Here is an 18838-nt window from a genome sequence, read left to right on the forward strand (position 1 = left end):
CCTCTTGGTACCTGTTCTCCTTTCCATTCCTGGCCCATTTCATAGATTCGAGGGCATCATGTAGCACAACTCGACCCACTGGGCATCTTGGATGCAGATCTGGACTCCTCCCTTCCAGCCGATATTATCACATCCACAGACAAACTGGGTGAGGGCTTTGAGAGCAGTTAGTGCTGCATTGCTTGAGCTCCTCTCTCTTTCACAGCTTTGTAGGTAGATTGCTTCTCCAGTAAGGGGGGAAAGGTCTTAAGTTTCCTTAGTAATGATCACTCTAAATTTATAGTCAACCGGCCACCGTGGAGCAATTCTGCCCCCCTCCGGCTGTCACGACGAATGGGTTTTGTGCCAAAACCCTATTGCTTGGCTCATGTTTTTCCTCCAACCGGTGCCAATTAATTATGTCATTGACCTCACTTATCCCGGGGTGGAAGCAATTGGAGAATCTTCTGGAAATGCAAAGCAGAGAGGTTTTGTGTTGGTGAGAACTGGAGGTCTGTTCCCTCAGCTCCAGTGCTGCTCTTGGGGACCCCGAGAGCTGGGGGGAATGGGCTGGCTCCATCTCTGTGAGGCTGAGAAGTGCCTCTTGGCATGCCCCTGCAGCGGTGCCCTGCCCTCCTTCACTCCCAGGTTGCTGCAGCATCTGTAAATCCCTTAATTGCCCCTTTTTTCCAAGACTGAGCTGTAAGTCCCTGCTGGTGATCATAACAAGGAAGCTTTGGGATGTGTTCCCATCCGAGTAGAGAGGTGGAAATCCCAATGCCTTGGAGTGAAAAATGCATGAGTGTTGCACAGAAGTATGTGGTGCCTCAGACTTGAAATCCTAATCTGAAAGTGCTTAAACTCAGCACCTCTCAACATGCTTTAGATTTGATCTCCGTAGTACGCTGCCATTCTTCTATCTAGAATGAGGTTGTGGCGCTGAGCTCTTTCACCTTGCTGGTGCTTTCCAAGGGCCATTACCCTGGCACTACGGGCGCTTGAGAGGCATGCTTCTAACCTAGAGTAGAGCAGCAGTAATGATTACTAACCTCGCACAACTGAAACAGCTGATCAGAGCGTACGGTGCATGTAAACGATCTTGATTCCTTGTTCAGCTGCCAGCGCAGGGACACCAGCCTTGGACCTGCTGGACCTTCATACAGGATTATGTGTACTGGGAGTGGTAGGGAAAGATTAGGTTTTGGTTGTCCCATCTCTCTGGATGATGGGAGATCTGCTTCATCCCCAGGTCTGGACTTCTGACATGCTTGTCCGGAGGACCAAGCCCTCACTGTGCCTTGGGAGCCAGCTGGCTCTGGGCTGGAGCAAGCCCTGTGTCTGGGAGGTTTCGATGGGAAGAGGTGGGGAGATGATGGCCATGAACGCAGGTGCAGGAGAGGACACATGTGCTCGTGGTGAGCCCTGTGAGGGGAGCAGGGAGACCCTTTTAGGTGACTTTGAAGCCACTCCCAGTGGCTAGGGAGAGGAAAGGGGGAAGAGAGCCTTTTCTAGCTCAGGAGTTTTGGCCTCTGCTGTGGGCACTACAGGCCTGCTGAGGCAGAGCAGGAGAGGAGATTCCCAAAGCCGTGTGCATGGTGGATGCGTTTCCATTTTGAGAGGAGAGCAGGGTCTGCCTGAAACCCAGAGCCAATGGGTACAAGTGGTTGCAGTCACTGCTTTCCCTGCTGAGAAAAGGGAATTGAGTGGGGGAGCAGAGTTATCATGCTGCTCAGTAAGTCATAGACTCATGGAGTGGTTTGGGTTGGAAGGGACCTTCAAGGGTCACCTAAGTCCAGCCCCCCCGCCATCAGCAGGGACACCTTCCACTAGATCAGGCTGCTCAAAGCCCCCTCCAACCTGACTTTGAACACTTCTAATGATGGGGCGTCCACAGGTTCTCTGGACAACCTGCTCCAGTGTCTCACCACCCTCACCGTGAAACACTTCTTCCTTATGTCCAATCTAGACCTACCCTCTTTCACTTTAAACCCCTCACCCCTTCTCCTGCCACTACGGGCCCTGGTAAAACGTCTCTCTGCACCTTTCTTATCAGTCCCCTTTAAGTACTGAAAGGCCGCAGTAAGGTCTCCCTGGAGCCTTCTCTTCTCCAGGCTGAACACCCCCAACTCTCAGCCTTTCTGAGGAGAGCTTTTCCAGCGCCAGGATCATTTTCGTGGCCTCCTCTGGACCCGCTGCAACAAGTCCATGTCTTCCTTGTGCTGGGAACCCCAGAGCTGGACACAGTGCTCCAGGTGGGGTCTCAGGGGAATGGAGAAGAGGGGCAGAATTACCTCCCTTAACCTGCTGGCTACGCTTCTTTGTATGCTGCCCAGGCTATGTTTGGCTTTCTGGGCTGCAAGTGTGCAATGATGGCTCATGTCCACTTTTTCATCCACCTGAATCTCCAAGTCCTCTTCAGGGTTGCTCTCCACCCACTCATTCATCCATCTGGTCTGTGCTGGGACTGGGGATTGCCCTGACCTGTGCACTTGGCCTTGTTGAACTTCATGAACTTCAAAGGGACCACTCTTCCTGCCTATCCATGTCCCTCTGGATGGCATCCCTTCCCTCCAGCATATCAACTGTACCACTCAGCTTGGTATCATCTACAACCTGGCTAAGGATGCGCTTGATCCCACTATCCATGCCATCGATGAAAATATTAAACCATACTGGTCCCAGTACAGACCCGTGAAGGACACTGCTCCTTCCTGGTTTCTGCTTTGGCATTGAACTCACGGGACTGCTTCAGTGGGGGAAATCAGTTCAGAGGGCTTCTCTTCTGCTTTGACTGCGGGGTTCCTCTGAAGCAATGTGTGCTCCAGCAGTATACTTGCTTCAGAGGAAAAAGAGCCCAAGGGCCCAAAGTGAGCCAAGAGCAGGTCTTCCCTTGGAGCCCCAACTGCAGGGCTGGGCTGATGGCATCGTCAAAGCTGTAACAGAACCTGGGCAATGTGGTGTAAGCTCCATTTTTCCTGCTCCTCCAGGGTGAGTGGTCACAAGCCCAGCAGTGTGACCCAGCCTTGCTCGCTGCAGTGACCAGTGTTCAGGCATGGCTGGTCTGTAAGGCATCAGCTGGAAGAGAATCTCAGACCGTGATCTCCGTATTGGAGCCAGGCGTTATGTTAAATTTCTGTTTCTTTGTGGCTTTCATATTAAGATGTCTGTCATTGTGGTTCCCGGTGTTGATTTAATGACCAGGAAATCATGAATTGGTAGGAAATAATGAGTATTGGGAACAAGCTATGCTGGTATCAGCTGCTAGCTCACGCTGGAGCTGTGGCGTGTGGTAGGACCCCAGACTCCAATAGCTGTGTCTAATCAAAGGAGACGTTATTATCTTGCTGTAAGTATTATTTATACTGAGTAGACTTGCCCCTGGTAACCTCATCCTGGAAAAACTCATCAGGTCGATCTTAAAATACAACTTGTCAATCATAGCTCTCAAACAGTGCTTGGCAGAAGGGGAGGAGAGTAGTGTAGTGTGGGCAGAGCTCTGGCCGAGTTTAAGATCGGGTGTTGCCTGCTTGTGGCAGGGAATGCCAATTTCTAAGCAGATCCTGCTGGCTTTTTTTCACTTTGAAAGAGTATTTCTTAACACTTGACAGAGCAGTTAATAACAGGAGTGGTTTTGAAACTTGGAAACAATCTTGTTTCCTCTTTCTGAGCAGTGAAATCCTTAAAGGTCAGCTTTTGTGGTGTGAGCTCTGCTGCCAGCAGCTTAAACTATGCCTGGGCAGTGCTGTAATTCAAAGAAATTGCATGATTAATCTCTGAAATTGATCTTTCTTCTCAATTGCCTTTTGTTTAGCAACTGGTTTCTGTCTGGTTTGGAAGCTCTCTTTGGATTAAGCAGTGTGAGCTGTGGAGAAAATGTAAGGGCAGGAAAGCCCGCCTGAGGGTACTTGTTCTGATGAGTGGTGGGGCTGGAGCACCAAATTCCTCTTTATCTTTTCTTTTTAAAAATCAAAATAGTCTCATCCTGGTCTTCTACTGCAGCTGATCTGGCATGGTAAGTGGTGTAAAACAAGGACAAAATAACTGCAGAGCTTGATGTGACCTGTCCAAGGAAATAATACCTTAGCACACTGAAATCCAGGTGGTGTGTGCAAGGCAGTGTGTGTCTGAGCATCCATCTGTCTGTCTCTCTGTGGAAGGCAGCTGCTCTTGCCTCTTGCCCCATCAGTTGATGGAAATCATCTTCCAGCTCAGGAAGAGCCAGGTGAGCGCCTGCAGGGAGATGGGCTGGGAGCGCTGCCACCTCCTCTGTCCCCAGTCTGAGACCTTGGTAACCAAACATCTCATCTAAATGTATGATTTTTTCTGTGGTGACCAAAAGGAGAAGTGTTTCCAAAGCCTTTCTCGTAACCCAGGTGAGATTGAGGCACTCGGGTCACCTAACCTAGCTGGGAAGCGTGCTCTGGTGATGCATGGTGCCTGCCACTCCAGTGGCCCTGCCGGCATCCATCCCGGCATCCCAGCGGTCCCGCCTGTGCTGAGCATGCTCCAGAAGTGACAGCATTGTGCGTGCCTGCCTCACCATTGGTCTTCTTCATTAACGGCCCGCTCATTAACACCTCGATCCCCCTCCTGCCTGTGTGTAGGCAGCAGCGGTGCCTCCTTGGGGGTGACCTTGAAATCCTCCCAGTAGCAAAACCCTCTGGGAGCAGATGTCAGTGGAGGCAGGTCCCTGCTCTGCAGAGGGTAACGCTCCCCTTGATGCAGCTTGATGGGAAGATGCCTTTTGGTCATAGCAGGTGAAGATGCTGTGCTGTCCACACATGTGCACATTTCCTGTCCGAGATGTGTGTGCAAGAGGAGATCTCAAACCATGCAGCTCAACTGCTCCCCAGTGTCTGACGCCCCACGTTCCCCTCCCTGCGCCTCCTTCCTCTCGCTGGACTTTTCACTGGGATTTCTTTTCTGCTTAGTGCTTAGTCATCCTCCATCCTAGCCCTTTTGCCTCTGATGGTTTTTGACTGTATTTTAAATACCGTATTTTTTTGACTCGTGCTTTCAATGACTACTTCTCACAGTTCCAGGTGTTTTTTTTTTTTTTTACTAACTTTGACTGCATCTCTCTATCTTCTCCCTTTCTGCAACCCCTTTCCTGCCCACCTCAGATCTTACAGTGTTCAAGGAGCGGCTGAGAGTGTTAACAGTAGGAGGTATGCAATTAATGAGCCTTTAACCCTCTGGAGTGCAGGACTCTCTTTGAATAGGTTATTCTGGGCATGAACCAAGCCGGTAAAGCAATCCCCTTCCGTCTTGCACCACTCTCGAGTTTTGTAACATATTTATTTTTAATTTGTCCTGCTAAAAGTCTAGAAGTAGGTGCTTGGTTAGCGATGCTTCACCTGTAGAGATCCCCAATTTAGAGCCTTGCTGGCCTTTTCCATACTGTGTATTGCATGCCTAGCTTGCTAGAGTACACATTTTGTTGTGAACATTAATTTCATGAGGCCTCAATCTCCCCGATTGGTTCAAGTCTCCTAAAAATCCAAGCTGTCTTCTGACTGTGCCCTGGTTTTGTCCCAGTCAAAATTTGGCAGCTTATCCTTTGCCTTCCCCCCCATCTGATGGTATTGCTGCCTATAAATACTCAGCACTATCAAAAAAGCTGGCAGGCTGCAGCAAAGCAGAAGCAGAGATGCTCAGAGACTTGAAAACTTTTAAAATCTGATATCCCCCAAAGTGTGCCTGAGTCTTCAGACTGGTGTGGCAGAGCAAGCCGAAGCCCTGTGCTGTGGGGCTGGGAGCTGCAGCAAATTACTGAGGCTTCCCTAAACCCTCCACCCTGCAGCGTAACTGGGATGCTCTGTGCAAATGCTGCCTTTCTGCAGGACTTCTGTTTGGAAAGGGAACCGCAGAGAGGTCCTGGAGACGCGGGGCCAGACCCTCCACGCCTGCTGGCAGCAGTTCAGTGCTCCCAGGCATGGCTTCAGAGCCGAGCTCCCCAGGGTCTGGCTTAATTCCTTCCCTGGGAACTAGCAGTGCCCAGGAGGGTGATGTGGGCAGGGAAGGGGATGGATGGCAGTGGCAACCAGGAAAGGCTCTGTTCCGGGCTTGCTGTGGGTGTTCCCAGCCTCCGGCAAGCACCATTCTTGAAGCTGCACAAGGGTGAGCTGTGGCCAGCCCCATCTCCAGCTCATCCTCCATTCCTGACCGGAGTGCGAGGTCTACTCTTTTAAGATTAAGTTCAAGGAGGGCCAGCTCCGGAGGGGCCAATTTTTCCTCTTTTTGCCCAGGGGAAAGCAGATTACGCCGCCGCCCTGTGGTGTCTAGGGGTGGCATCCCCCATACCCTCCCTAAAAAAGACCCCAGCTGAGCCGTTGGACTGGTTTGGGGGGAGCTGGAGGGAGTGGGGGTGACTCTGCCTCCTCTGTGGTTCCTGCCCCGGGTTAGAGAACACTTCAAAACCTGTCTCTGTTGGGAGTGGGCAGCTCTGCCCGTCTGCCTCCCTTCCAGCCAAGCTCCTGCTTCAAAAGGGCCTTGAGACTTCCCAGCTCTGCTTCTGCCTTGCTGCATTGGTTCAGCCAGTTCCTCCTCCTCTGTGCCTCAATTTCCCCAAAGACAACCATGAGCTTCAGCGGGCACTGAGGCACCTCCAATGGCTTAAGGGTACCGTGGAGCTGCTGCAGGCCCTGGCAGGGACCTGCCGATGCTGTAACAGCAGCAGGCGGCAGCCAGGCTCATCCGCAGCTCCAAAACCTGATGTTCGGCTCCCAGCCCTGCTTGGCACCATCCCCAGGTGCACCCTGAGCCCTGCATGCCGTAAGTAGGAGCTGCCTATGAACCATGAGGTGCCAGCACCGAGAAGGAGGGGGTTTGCTGAGCAGAGCTAGGTTAAACTCATAATTAAAAGGCTGTTAATTGGGTGAGGGGGTATCTGGACAGCAAAACCTTGGAGGGGTCAGCTGGCTGCCCCGCTCCCGGGCTGAGCTATTCAGGAGAGTCCGTCGCAGAGCCCTGGTGCTGTTTTCTCTCTCTTACTTCTCTTTCTCTCCCTCTTTGGGGTTTGTCTGTTTTAACCATTTCCTTTTCCACGTTGACTCTTCATTTTTAATTCCTACCGTGTGGTGACACCTCGGTGACTCCTCAAGTCTTCTGTTTCTTTCCCCTCCCCTCTCAAGTTATAATTTGTGGTGTATTTTTTTCACTCTTGGGGCTACAAACTTCCTGCCTCTCACCCTGGATTTTAATTACCAATTTACGTGCATATATATTGCTTTGTATTTAATTTCCTGCATTACCTTGTTGATCTGTGCTTAATGTCTTTTTGTTTAATTACGGCTTTGTTTTTATCCTTATAAACCTCCTTCATGCTTATTTTTGGTTTTATGCTGCTTTTTTTTGTCCCTTCCCCACCTCTCCCAAATGCATCTGGTCCCTGCGCGACGGTGTCCCCCCGTCCCCCATCCTTCCTTCTCTCTCTTGCTTTCTCTTGTCCCACCCATGAAAAATCCTGCAGGCTTTTACGGTCTGGATGAATCTGACCTCGACAAGGTCTTCCACTTGCCCACAACCACTTTCATCGGTGGAAATGAATCAGCTCTTCCGCTCCGAGAAATCATCCGTCGGCTGGAGGTGAGGAGGGCAGGGGGGCTGTGTGAGACCTGTTTGCAGCCTGGAGCCAGGGCTGAGCAGTTGCTTTTTGGAGGTCCTGGGCCCTGCTGGTGCCTGCAGCCTGCGCCAACCTGCAGATTTTTAGCTTTTCAGGTTGGGAGGTGCTCCTTGGCACTTGCCCCACTCATAGCAGCCACCCCGTGTTACCTGGTCATCTCTGATCACCTCTAGCTTCACAGAATCACAGAATGATATGGAGTTGGAAGGGACCTCTGGAGATCATCTAGTCCAGCTCCCTGCCAGAGCAGGGTCACCCAGAGCAGGTTGCATGGGAACGTGTCCAGGCAGGTTTTGAATGTCTCCAGAGATGGAGACTCCACCACCTCTCTGGGCAGCCTGTTCCAGTGCTCTGCCACCCTCAAAGTAAAGAAGTTCCTCCTCATGTTTAGATGGAACTTCTTATGTTCAAGTTTGTGCCTGTTACCCCTTGTCCCGTTCCTGGGCACCACTGGAAAAAGACTGGCCCCATCCTCCTGACACCCACCCTTTAAGTATTTATAGGCGTTGATCAGATCCCCCCTCAGTCTTCTCTTCTTCAGACTAAAAAGACCCAAGTCCCTCAGCCTTTCCTCGTGAGAGATGCTCCAGGCCCCTCATCATCTTTGTAGCCCTCTGCTGTACCTTCTCCAGCAGTTCCCTGTCCTGGAACTGGGGAGCCCAGAATTGGACCCAGTGCTCCAGATGTGGCCTCCCCAGGGCAGAGCAGAGGGGCAGGATGACCCCCCTCCACCTGCTGGCCACACTCTTCTTGATGCTCCCCAGGATGCCATTGGCCTTCTTGGCCACAAGGCCACATTGCTGGCTCAGTGGTCATCCTGTTGTCCACCAAGACTCCGAGGTCTTTCTCCACAGAGCTGCTCTCCAGCAGGTCACCCCCAACCTGTCCTGGTGCAGGGGGTTATTCCTCCCGAGGCACAGGACTCTACAGTTGCCCTTGTTGAATTTGATCACGTTCCTCTGTGCCCAACTCTCCAGCCTGTCCAGGTCTTGCTGTATGGCAACACGGCCTTCTGCTGTGTCAGTGACCCCTCCCAGTTTTGCGTCAAGTGCTGCATTGGGGCAACACGTTTGGTCCACCCAAGGTGGAGCAAACCCCAGGCAACTAAACATTGCATTTTTGGAAACCTCTTCAGCTATGTTTTCCAGTTTAAAGCAACAAATAGTGCTGGAAGAGCAGGAGCGAGCTGGAGGCAGGTGATACCCCCGTGCTCCCCCCCCAACTCTATAGTGCTGCTGCCCTGCGTGGTGGCCCCTTGGAGGGTCTCAGTGCAGGAGCAGCTCCATCCTGGGGCTGGGGCTTCCAGCTCTTGCAGCCAGTTCCTCTTTCCTGCCGCATTTCATACCCTGCTCTGCCTGCTCTGAGAGTGCAGGTGGCTCCCAGGCACACTGCAGGCTTGCTCAGATGGTCTCTACCGAGACAGGCTGACCTTGGGAGAAGCAAAGCTGTATCAACATCTTAGATATGCTGTGAGAATGAGCTCCTTATTTATTGGGGGAGATTGTTTTGCTGATTCTCTCCCTGCCATATGAAGTGGGATTGTGTACCTGAGCACAGCTGATGCCACCGAGAGGGAAAATCTCGCCTCCAAGGTGGATGTAAAGGACTCAAGAGTCTGGTCCTGGGCCCCTCAGGAAAAGAGAATTAAACATTTTGATGCCGGGTCATATGCAGGATCCAAGGTGCCCTGCAGCATCCCAGGACGTCCCTTGTGGCGTCCCCTTTCCTGGGAAAACAGCTCAAACAGGACTCCTAAAATGGGGCTGGCTGCTGGGTGCTGCTCAATGGCGCCCCAGGCTCCCATTGCCAACAGCGCTTGCCAGTGTTCAGGCAGTGCTTGCCGGTGTTCGGGCAGCGCTTGCTGGTGTTTGGGCAGTGTGGTGCGGATGCCAGGCAGGAGGGTTTGCATCTCCACTGGTACAGGAGGGCTCTTTGACTTGCTGAAAGGTTAAGGAGGGGAACGAAAGAGTCCCTGGCCCCATGGTCCAATACGATGTCGTGTGTGCCTGTGGTTGTGGGGGTGAGGAGGTGTTAAAGCCCTGGCTATTATCCCACTGCCTTTCTTCTGTCGGGGCAGATGGCATACTGCCAGCACATCGGCGTGGAGTTCATGTTTATCAACGACCTGGAGCAGTGCCAGTGGATCCGGCAGAAGTTTGAGACCCCGGGCATCATGCAGTTCACCAACGAAGAGAAACGCACGCTGCTGGCCAGGCTGGTCCGCTCCACCAGGTACCCCGGGGGGGGCTTCATCTTCCTCTTCCCTTGCTGCCAGGGTGATTTGTTCCCAGCCAGAGCGACACAGTCACCACCTGAGTCACTTCTTGATGTCATCTGTTGCGCTCGGCTTAATCAGCAGGGTCATGCCAGCAAGCTGCTGGACTGGCAGGCTCAGGTGCTGGCAAAGAGCCTGAAAACATGGATGATCCTGAAAGAAAAGGTCAAAAAATAAGGTTTAAGTGCATCACAGAGTCGGGGTGGGGGAGCGGTCAGCTGTTCTCTGCAGGAGGGGACTGGGGTGACCAGGAAGGCTGTTGTGCTGCTGTGTGATGCTTAAGCATCACTTGGTGCTGTGGCTCCCTCAGTGCAGTCCCCATCCTTTCTCTGGTTTCTGCCCTCAGCTGTAGCCCTGGCACTGATCCCACTCACCCTTTGCCTTCCAGGTTTGAGGAGTTCCTCCATCGGAAATGGTCTTCTGAGAAGCGTTTTGGTCTGGAGGGCTGCGAAGTGCTGATCCCAGCCTTAAAGACCATTATTGATAAGTCAAGTGAGAAGGGAGTGGATTATGTTATCATGGGGATGCCCCACAGGTAACCCTCCCTCTCTCCTCAGTGCTGCTTGGGGCGTGGAGGAGGGGGATGCTGCTGGGGGTCAGTACTGGAGGGCAAATTGGTTTCTGCAGTTGCCTAACTGGCCTTGGGTAGTGGTGAACCTTAGCTGGAGAGTTCAGGCCTTGGCTGCCCTCCGCTCATCATGGTGTTTTCAGCTTCAGCTCATTTATAAATTGATCTGGAGAGGGGTGGTGGCTCAAGCAGCAGAGCTTGAACCCCAAGGCAGGATTTGGCCTGCCTGTGCCAGAGCAGCTGTTGGGATGCAGTGGTGTCCGGTCCCTCCCCGTGCTGAGAGGTCTTCAGTCTCCCTCTTGGGGGAAACCGCAGAGCCCCCTTCCTGGGTGACCCTACAGCTGTCGCTGGAGGTGTGGGGCTGTCACACCGCCTCTGTGTGATGGGGGTGATGGCAGGTCACTGTCGGCACTCAATGCCAGGCTGACACTGCTGGTTGTCAACAACGGTCTGGCTTTTGCAGGGGACGCCTGAATGTTCTCGCCAACGTGATCAGGAAAGAGCTGGAGCAAATCTTCTGCCAGTTCGACTCCAAGCTGGAGGCTGCTGATGAGGTGAGTCTCCTCCTCCTCTGCCCATAGCAGCTTCTGTTGCCTGTCCCCATGCAGTCCCTGGAGGCTGTGGCCATGCAGAGTGAGCTGGCTTGTGCCACCACTTGTGGTGTCACTCGGTGGCTTTGGCGTTGCAAGGATTTCCACATCACATGCACACTTATGCAACTGAAGCCTTCGTGTCAGTGCCAGTGCTGGTGTGCCCTTTCCTGTTCCAGGGGATACATGTGCCCTGGCTGCTGCTGGTGTCTGCAGTGCAGGCTGGGTGGTCAGTGGCTCTCCATGGCCATAAAGTAGCTGTGGGTTGAACAACAAGGTGAGGGGAAGACAGCGGGAGCAGAGGTTGGCTTGTACCCTTGCAGCAGCCCCTGGTCCCCATACGGGGTCCTAAAGCAGCTCCAAAAGTCCTGAGGCTTGAATTGCTTGTGCCGCAGGCTCTGTCACTGCGAGGCACTCATGCTTCAAAGCTTCCAGCATCGTAAGTGGGGATGATGTGGCTTTCAGAAAGCTGGACTGGGCTGGCTTTATCCTGCCATACCCTTCAGGGGGGGTTTCGAGGTGAGAACGCAGCAGCCTGGGGCATTGGTGCCCTGTGTGGGAACTGCAGCATATTGTGAGCGGTGCCAGGAGCAGCTGTACTGCCACAATGCATGCAGAGCTTGGGTGACCATTATCCCAGCTCTGTTTTGCAGTGTCTTCCCCAAACCCATCACACTTGCTTCTTCCCCTGCACTTACAGCCTTACCTAGATGGTCTTGATGGGTGTCTGATGTTTGTTGGTGGTTTTGCGTCTGGAACAGGCTACTTTTGCTCTGCTGAATGCCAGGTCAGCTCCTCACATGAGTGCCTGCTGCTTTCTGGTGGTGCCTCCAGAAAATGCCCGTTTTCCAGCCCCTGGGGTCAGCACCACCCTACCTCAAGTCTCCTTCTGTGCCCAAAAGCTGCTTGTATTCCTGAGGGTGACTCTCCTCTCCCCTCCATCAGGGCTCTGGTGATGTGAAGTACCACCTGGGAATGTACCACCGGCGGATTAACCGCGTCACTGACAGGAACATCACCCTTTCCTTGGTGGCGAATCCTTCTCACTTGGAGGCAGCTGATCCTGTTGTTCAAGGCAAGACTAAAGCAGAGCAGTTTTACTGCGGGGACACAGAAGGGAAGAAGGTGAGTGTGCTGAGGTGCCCGCAGTGAAATGGCCTGGGCTGGACAGGGTTTGGTGGGAAGGTGAGGAAACGCAGCGTTTGGTGGGTTTCCTGGTGTTTGTTTGCCGTGCCCCTTCCCGTGCCGTCACCGTGCTGTCACCCTGACTTCCCCCATCCTTCCCTGCTCTCTTTGGGGTAGGGACTTGGCCACCCCAAGCTCTTATTGCCGCTTCCTCCTTCTCTGAATGACTGGCTCAGCCAGGCTGTGGGGAGTAGGAAAATGAGGGGTGCTCCTGAAAGCCAAACAGAGCATCACGGCTCGGCAGTAGGAGCCTCAAGCTGAAGGATCTCAACGTGACCAGGGATAACCATTCCTGAGGCTGGGAAAGCTGGAACCAGCAGCAGGAGGCAGCTCTGGGCACCCGGGTGGGAGAGAAGGTGGGGAAGGGGCTGGCGGATGATTTATTTGCAGTCTGATTCACCGCAGACCTGTCTACAACACCAGGAAGTGGAAGGGTGAGATCAGAAGTGCTTTCCTTCCTCCTACACCCCAAGGGCTCTTGTCCTTGTCTGACAGGCGGCGTCCTCAGCCAGCTCCAGGGTACAACAGCAAAATAACGTCACTGAAACTGGAGCAAGCTCCCATTCCAGCTCCTTGCCCAAAGATCTGGGGTGAAAGCGTGGGGGAAAGGGGCATTTTCCTCATCTTCCCCCAGTTAGGAAAAGGCTTTGCTTTGGGATGTGTGTTTGGGAATGGGACTGGCCTCCCAGCCCACTAGGTGCCATCCTGCTGCCCGATCAAGGTGCCTGTGTACGCCATCCTTGCTCGGGGGAGAACTGGTGGATGCAGCCTTCTCCCTGGTGGTTGTGCCGACTGTGTCCGGCTCCACTCTGATCCCTTGAGAAAGCATCGGATGTGTTGATGAGATACTCCGTGTCCTTTCTGGGATGCCAAAGGCTCACGGGGAAGAGACTTGGGTCATTTCCTGGTGGCTGCCCCTGCCCACCGTCCCTGCAGAGGCCCTGCTGACCGCTGCGGCTTCACATCTCACAGGTGATGTCCATCCTCCTGCACGGAGATGCCGCTTTTGCTGGACAGGGCATTGTGTACGAGACCTTCCATTTGAGCGACTTGCCCTCCTACACCACCCACGGCACAGTCCACGTTGTGGTGAACAACCAGGTGAGGAGCAAATCCCCTGCGTCTGTGGGGTCCCCTGCAGAGCAGTTTCTCCAGGCTCAGGTCTGGATGGCAGCTGGAAGCAGGCAGTAGCTGTTTCCCAGACAGTGTTCCTGGCATGAGCCATAGTCCTGAGGTCAGCAGGGGGTACGTTATACCCAGCTGCTCAACAATAGCAGCTTTTGAGTCCAGCCCGGTGCAGAGGTGGTACAACCAGGTGCTCAGTGTGCGAGATTGTGCAGGGCTGCTCCGTTCTGCTCCCGCATAAACCAGAGTCTTTTCACTGGGACCAGCCAATCTCCACGGGTGCAGTGAGATGATGGCACAGGGACTGGGACAGGCTGTGGTGCCTGGGGCGCAGGAGATGGGCAGGCTGTGCTGAGTGGTGCAGCCGTGAGGGAACCCCCAGCTCAGCCGCAGCAGTCGGGCTGCCCTCGAAGCTGCATGTGCCGCTTTCCAAATCCTTACAACTGTGCTGGTCCTATTCCCTCACCTGCTGCAGATCGGCTTCACCACAGACCCCCGGATGGCCCGGTCCTCTCCATACCCAACTGATGTCGCCCGTGTGGTCAACGCACCCATTTTCCATGTCAACGCAGATGACCCAGAGGCTGTCGTTTACGTGTGCAATGTGGCAGCAGAGTGGCGAAGCACCTTCCATAAGGATGTGGTGGTGGATTTGGTAAGAAAAGTGGCACGCGGCTTTATCCTAAAGCTGTGGCTCTCTGTGGATGCTCGCTGGTACTTCTTGGGGTGTATTTTCTGAAAGCTGAGTTTCTCTTCAGGGCTTGTCTGGCCCTTTTGATTTGGGGGGAGGGGGGAGGTGCTGCAAAGCAAGGCAACACGGCTGTAATAGCACTTGGAGAGGCAACACTGTCTCTGTATGGAGCCTGCCCTTGCCTCCAGCATGGGGGAGGACACGCTTAGGTCCCTCCTGGGCTGTTTCAGACCCTTCTTCGCACAGAGACCTGGGTACCTCTGACAGCTTTCGGAGCCATGAGTTGCAAGCAGCTGCTTTCAAAGGCTCTTTCCCATCCTGGCAGGTTTGTTACAGGCGCAATGGTCACAATGAGATGGATGAACCCATGTTCACACAACCCCTGATGTACAAACAGATCCGGAAACAGAAGCCAGTGCTGCAGAAATACGCAGAGTTGCTGATTTCCCAGGGGGTGGTAAATCAACCTGAGTATGAGGTACTGTCCCTTGGGGCCCCCAGCTTGGGGAGGAAAACTGCGGCCGGCATCCCCGGGAAAAATGCTTGTTTGGTTCAGACCTGGGTGTGGACAATGTGACAGGCCCATTTCTGCTTGTGCTTATCACCTAAAGGTGGCAGAGCTGTGCTGGGGTTGGGTGGGTCCTGCAGTCCTGGCAGTGATGGGTTAGAAGCTGAGGCTCGTCCTTGGACTGTGCCAGCTCTGAACAGCGCAGGAACATCTAGTTCAAGGATTGCTCTGTGATCGGTGCAGCACAGGGCATACAGTGCTGGGCCATTGCAGCACGGCCAGGAGTTGGGCTCTGCAGCACTTGGGCTTGCTGTGGCCTGGAGGTATCTGGGGCAGGTCCCCTCCCCCAGCTCTGCTGCCCTGGCAGCAAGCATGGCAGCAGCTCTGCTGGCTCCTCCTTGCCCTGGTACCACTTTGCAGCATCTTTAGGGCTGAAATCGAGTTGTCAGTTTGGATGGTAGCAGAGCTATCTCTTGAGGGACTGGGGCCCCCAGCAGCAGCTCTGGTTTCTAAGGCTGAGCTGCATGACCCTGGATCTCCTCTGTTGGGGCAGCTGTGCCCTCCAGCATCCTGGCAAGCTCGTGCCAAGGCCCCCAGGCTCAGCACCCTTGTTTGGAGACCCCTTGCTAATGCTTTTCTGCCTCCTGGTTCTGCCTTTCAGGAGGAAATTGCCAAGTATGATAAGATTTGCGAGGAGGCCCATGCAAGATCCAAGGATGAAAAGATCTTGCACATCAAGCACTGGCTGGACTCACCCTGGCCTGGTAAGCCACCAGCAATGTTTTGGAGGACCCTAGCAAAGAACCTGGCTTCTCTGGAGCTGTGGCAGCTATTTTCTAGTAAACCACCCTGGTGGAGAGGTGGGGTGATGGTCTTGGCTCCTGGCATCACCACCCATGCTTGAGGGTGTCTGTGACCTGAGCTCTTGACTCGGCGCTGGGCACGGCTCCTGCATGAGGGACTACTCCTCCTGCAGGTTTCTTCACTCTGGATGGCCAGCCCCGGAGCATGACCTGCCCTTCCACTGGTCTGAACGAAGAGGACTTGACGCACATTGGTCAAGTGGCCAGCTCAGTGCCGGTGGAGGATTTCACTATCCATGGAGGTAGGAGCTTGCAGGAGCTATGCCAGACTGGATGTTTGATCCAGAGAAGATGTGGGATAGGGCTGGAGCGTAGGCTGGAAGCAAGGGACCTGATAGAGTGCTTTAATATGCATGGCCAAGGGAAGGGAATCTGCCCCTCTTCTCCATTCCCCTGAGACCCCACCTGGAGCACTGTGTCCAGCTCTGGGGTTCCCAGCACAAGGAAGACATGGACTTGTTGCAGCGGGTCCAGAGGAGGCCACGAAAATGATCCTGGCGCTGGAAAAGCTCTCCTCAGAAAGGCTGAGAGTTGGGGGTGTTCAGCCTGGAGAAGAGAAGGCTCCAGGGAGACCTTACTGCGGCCTTTCAGTACTTAAAGGGGACTGATAAGAAAGGTGCAGAGAGACGTTTTACCAGGGCCCGTAGTGGCAGGAGAAGGGGTGAGGGGTTTAAAGTGAAAGAGGGTAGGTCTAGATTGGACATAAGGAAGAAGTGTTTCACGGTGAGGGTGGTGAGACACTGGAGCAGGTTGTCCAGAGAACCTGTGGATGCCCCATCATTAGAAGTGTTCAAAGTCAGGTTGGAGGGGGCTTTGAGCAGCCTGATCTAGTGGAAGGTGTCCCTGCTGATGGCGGCAGGGCTGGACTAGGTGACCCTTGAAGGTCCCTTCCAACCCAAACCACTCCGTGAGTCTATGAGAATCAGTTCACGAGGGAGCTGTGGTTAAGGAAGTGAACCAAGGAGAAGCTCTTCTTCAGGGCTGATCCTTCCCTGCAGTCCTGATTCCTTGTCCCTGGTTCATCCCTCAGGCAGAGGTGGATCTATTCCTCTGCTCCTCAGCATTTGCAGTCTGTCAGTTTGTGGGCAGGTTGAGGGACAAACAGGGTGTCACTGGAGCTCCCTCCCACACCAACTACAAACTCACTGCTGTCCCGGCAGGTTTGAGCCGTATTCTCAAAACTCGTGGGGAGATGGTGAAGAACCGGACGGTAGACTGGGCCCTGGCAGAGTACATGGCATTTGGCTCCCTGCTCAAAGAGGGCATCCACATCCGCCTGAGTGGCCAGGATGTTGAGAGGGGGACGTTCAGGTAAAGTCATGCTTTTGGTTGTTGTAAAAAGCAATTCCAGCCTTTCGAGAAGGGACCCAAAGGGTGATGATAGAGTAACGCTTTCTCCTCTCCCAGCCATCGCCACCACGTCCTCCACGATCAGAACGTGGACAAGAGAACCTGTATCCCCATGAACCACCTCTGGCCCAACCAGGCTCCCTACACCGTCTGCAACAGCTCTCTGTCGGAGTATGGTGTCCTTGGTGAGCGAGGGGGTCTGCACCCGCTGGCCGGGGGGTGAGCCCGCTGCGGGAGGATAACCCCCTTGCTTCTCTCCCATCCTTCAGGGTTCGAGCTGGGCTTTGCCATGGCCAGCCCCAATGCCCTGGTGCTTTGGGAAGCCCAATTCGGGGACTTCCACAACACCGCTCAGTGCATAATCGACCAGTTCATCTGTCCTGGGCAGGCCAAGTGGGTCAGGCAGAACGGCATCGTCCTTCTGCTTCCCCATGGCATGGAGGGCATGGTAAGGACCCTCCCAGCTCACAGGCACCCAAGGGTGCCCATTGCCTGGCTTGCATCAGCAGCAGAGCCGAGGGCAGCAGCTGCAGGTAGCATTGCTCACGGTGTGGCTGTGCCATTGGCTCCTTGCACCTGTCTTGTGCCCTGCTCACTCTGCCTCTGGCTTGGTCCCGCAGGGTCCTGAGCACTCCTCCGCCCGCCCGGAGAGATTCTTGCAGATGTGCAACGATGATCCCGACGTCTTCCCCGTGAGTGGCAGCTGCGTTGAGCTCAGCCCAGCCCTCTTATGTGCTGGATCCAACCGCTGCCCTGCTGTGGGGAGGGGGGCAAAGCACCCGGGTGGGCTCAGAGCAGCAGTGCGGTTGGGGCGGGCGTTGGGAGCCAGTCGCAGGAGGTGCGGGATGCCCCGGGCTCACGCTGCAGCCGTGAGGGTTTGGGGAAAGGGGCTGAATGCAGTGCCCAGGTTGCACCTTTGCCGGCCCTGGGGCTGCTGCGCAGAGCACGGCAGAGGTGGCCTCAAAAGCGGTGTGGGAGGAGTCTGCTGGCTCCCCAAGGTGAGGGGCACAGACTCGCAGCCTCTCCAGGTCTCCGTGTGCTCTGGAGGGGGAGAGGAAGGAGGGAGGGAGGGCTAGGGGCCACTCTTCTCCCCGCTGCTGGAGCTGCGAGGCCAAGAGGCACCTTGTGTTTCTTGAAATCCTCTCGGCTGCACTTGGTGGGGCAGAAACTGGACGACTTTGATGTGCGCCAGCTCTATGACTGCAACTGGATCGTCGTGAACTGCTCCACTCCGGCCAACTTCTTCCATGTCCTCCGGCGCCAGATCCTCCTGCCTTTCCGCAAACCGGTCAGTGCTGGCAGCTCCGCACCCGGCTTGGTGCCAGGGCAGGGCAGCCTGGGGATGGGACGTGGGCCTGGCTTGTTCTTGCCCCTCGGCAGCAAACACGGGCAGTTTGCCTCTGCCCAGGCCAAGGACCTCTTGCTGTCCAGGGTTGGCTCGGTACATGCCATGCTACCGGGTTGGCTGCAACCCGTTCCTGCACTCCATGGGGAGGTCAGAGGTGTTGGGGCTTGCGGAGGTAAATAATATGCAGGCAGGCATGTCCCCAGCAGCACCTCAGCTGCTTCCCTGGGGGAAACCCAGACTGGGAAAGCTGGTGCTGTGGGAAACTGGTGCCCAGTCTGGCAGAGCACGGAGCAAATCTGGGGGGGCTTTGGCTGCACTGAGGCAGGGGAGGTCAGGCAGGTCGGTGCTCTGGCCTTTGCCTGCAGGGGAGGTGTTTCTGGCGAGGCTGAACCGCCTTCCTCTGCCTCTGCTCCCCTTCCAGCTGATAATCTTCACTCCAAAGTCACTGCTGCGCCACCCTGAAGCCCGCTCCAGCTTTGACGACATGCTGCCAGGTACAATCAGCACAGAGCTATTTGTTCCTCCCCCGTGCCACAAGATGAAGGGTGAAGGGCAGGATCCGGCTGCCTCGGGTAAAGTCCACCTCGCAGCAGCCGCCACACGCCAAAGAGCAGCCAAGCGTGGCTGATGCCACCGGGGCACTGCAGACAGCCCATGCAGGGGAGCTCTGTGCCGGCACGGATAGGGGCTGCCTCCCTCCCTGCTCCCTCCCTCCCCCACCGAGGCAGTGTG

General features: G+C 54.7%; 1 protein-coding gene across 4 annotated transcripts in view; it reads left to right on the plus strand.

Annotated features, from left to right (window-relative positions):
• OGDH (oxoglutarate dehydrogenase) overlaps window positions 1–18838 on the plus strand; it is a 35666-nt gene that overhangs the window by 15831 nt on the left and 997 nt on the right. For 2 of the 4 annotated variants that reach the window (XM_074164053.1, XM_074164054.1), the window contains 17 exons: window positions 46–148; window positions 7451–7566; window positions 9681–9835; window positions 10267–10413; window positions 10910–11000; window positions 11982–12161; window positions 13194–13322; window positions 13822–14001; window positions 14363–14515; window positions 15207–15309; window positions 15522–15650; window positions 16569–16719; window positions 16816–16943; window positions 17028–17206; window positions 17379–17450; window positions 17924–18046; window positions 18528–18600. In XM_074164053.1, the coding sequence (XP_074020154.1) occupies window positions 46–148; window positions 7451–7566; window positions 9681–9835; window positions 10267–10413; window positions 10910–11000; window positions 11982–12161; window positions 13194–13322; window positions 13822–14001; window positions 14363–14515; window positions 15207–15309; window positions 15522–15650; window positions 16569–16719; window positions 16816–16943; window positions 17028–17206; window positions 17379–17450; window positions 17924–18046; window positions 18528–18600 (2212 nt within the window). Of the gene's footprint in view, window positions 1–45; window positions 149–5102; window positions 5148–7450; window positions 7567–9680; window positions 9836–10266; window positions 10414–10909; window positions 11001–11981; window positions 12162–13193; window positions 13323–13821; window positions 14002–14362; window positions 14516–15206; window positions 15310–15521; window positions 15651–16568; window positions 16720–16815; window positions 16944–17027; window positions 17207–17378; window positions 17451–17923; window positions 18047–18527; window positions 18601–18838 lie in introns of all 4 variants that reach the window. The other 2 variants (XM_074164051.1, XM_074164052.1) reach the window with 2 other exon arrangements.

Source organism: Numenius arquata, chromosome 26 (assembly GCF_964106895.1).
Source record: "Numenius arquata chromosome 26, bNumArq3.hap1.1, whole genome shotgun sequence".
In the NCBI taxonomy this organism is placed as follows: domain Eukaryota; kingdom Metazoa; phylum Chordata; class Aves; order Charadriiformes; family Scolopacidae; genus Numenius; species Numenius arquata.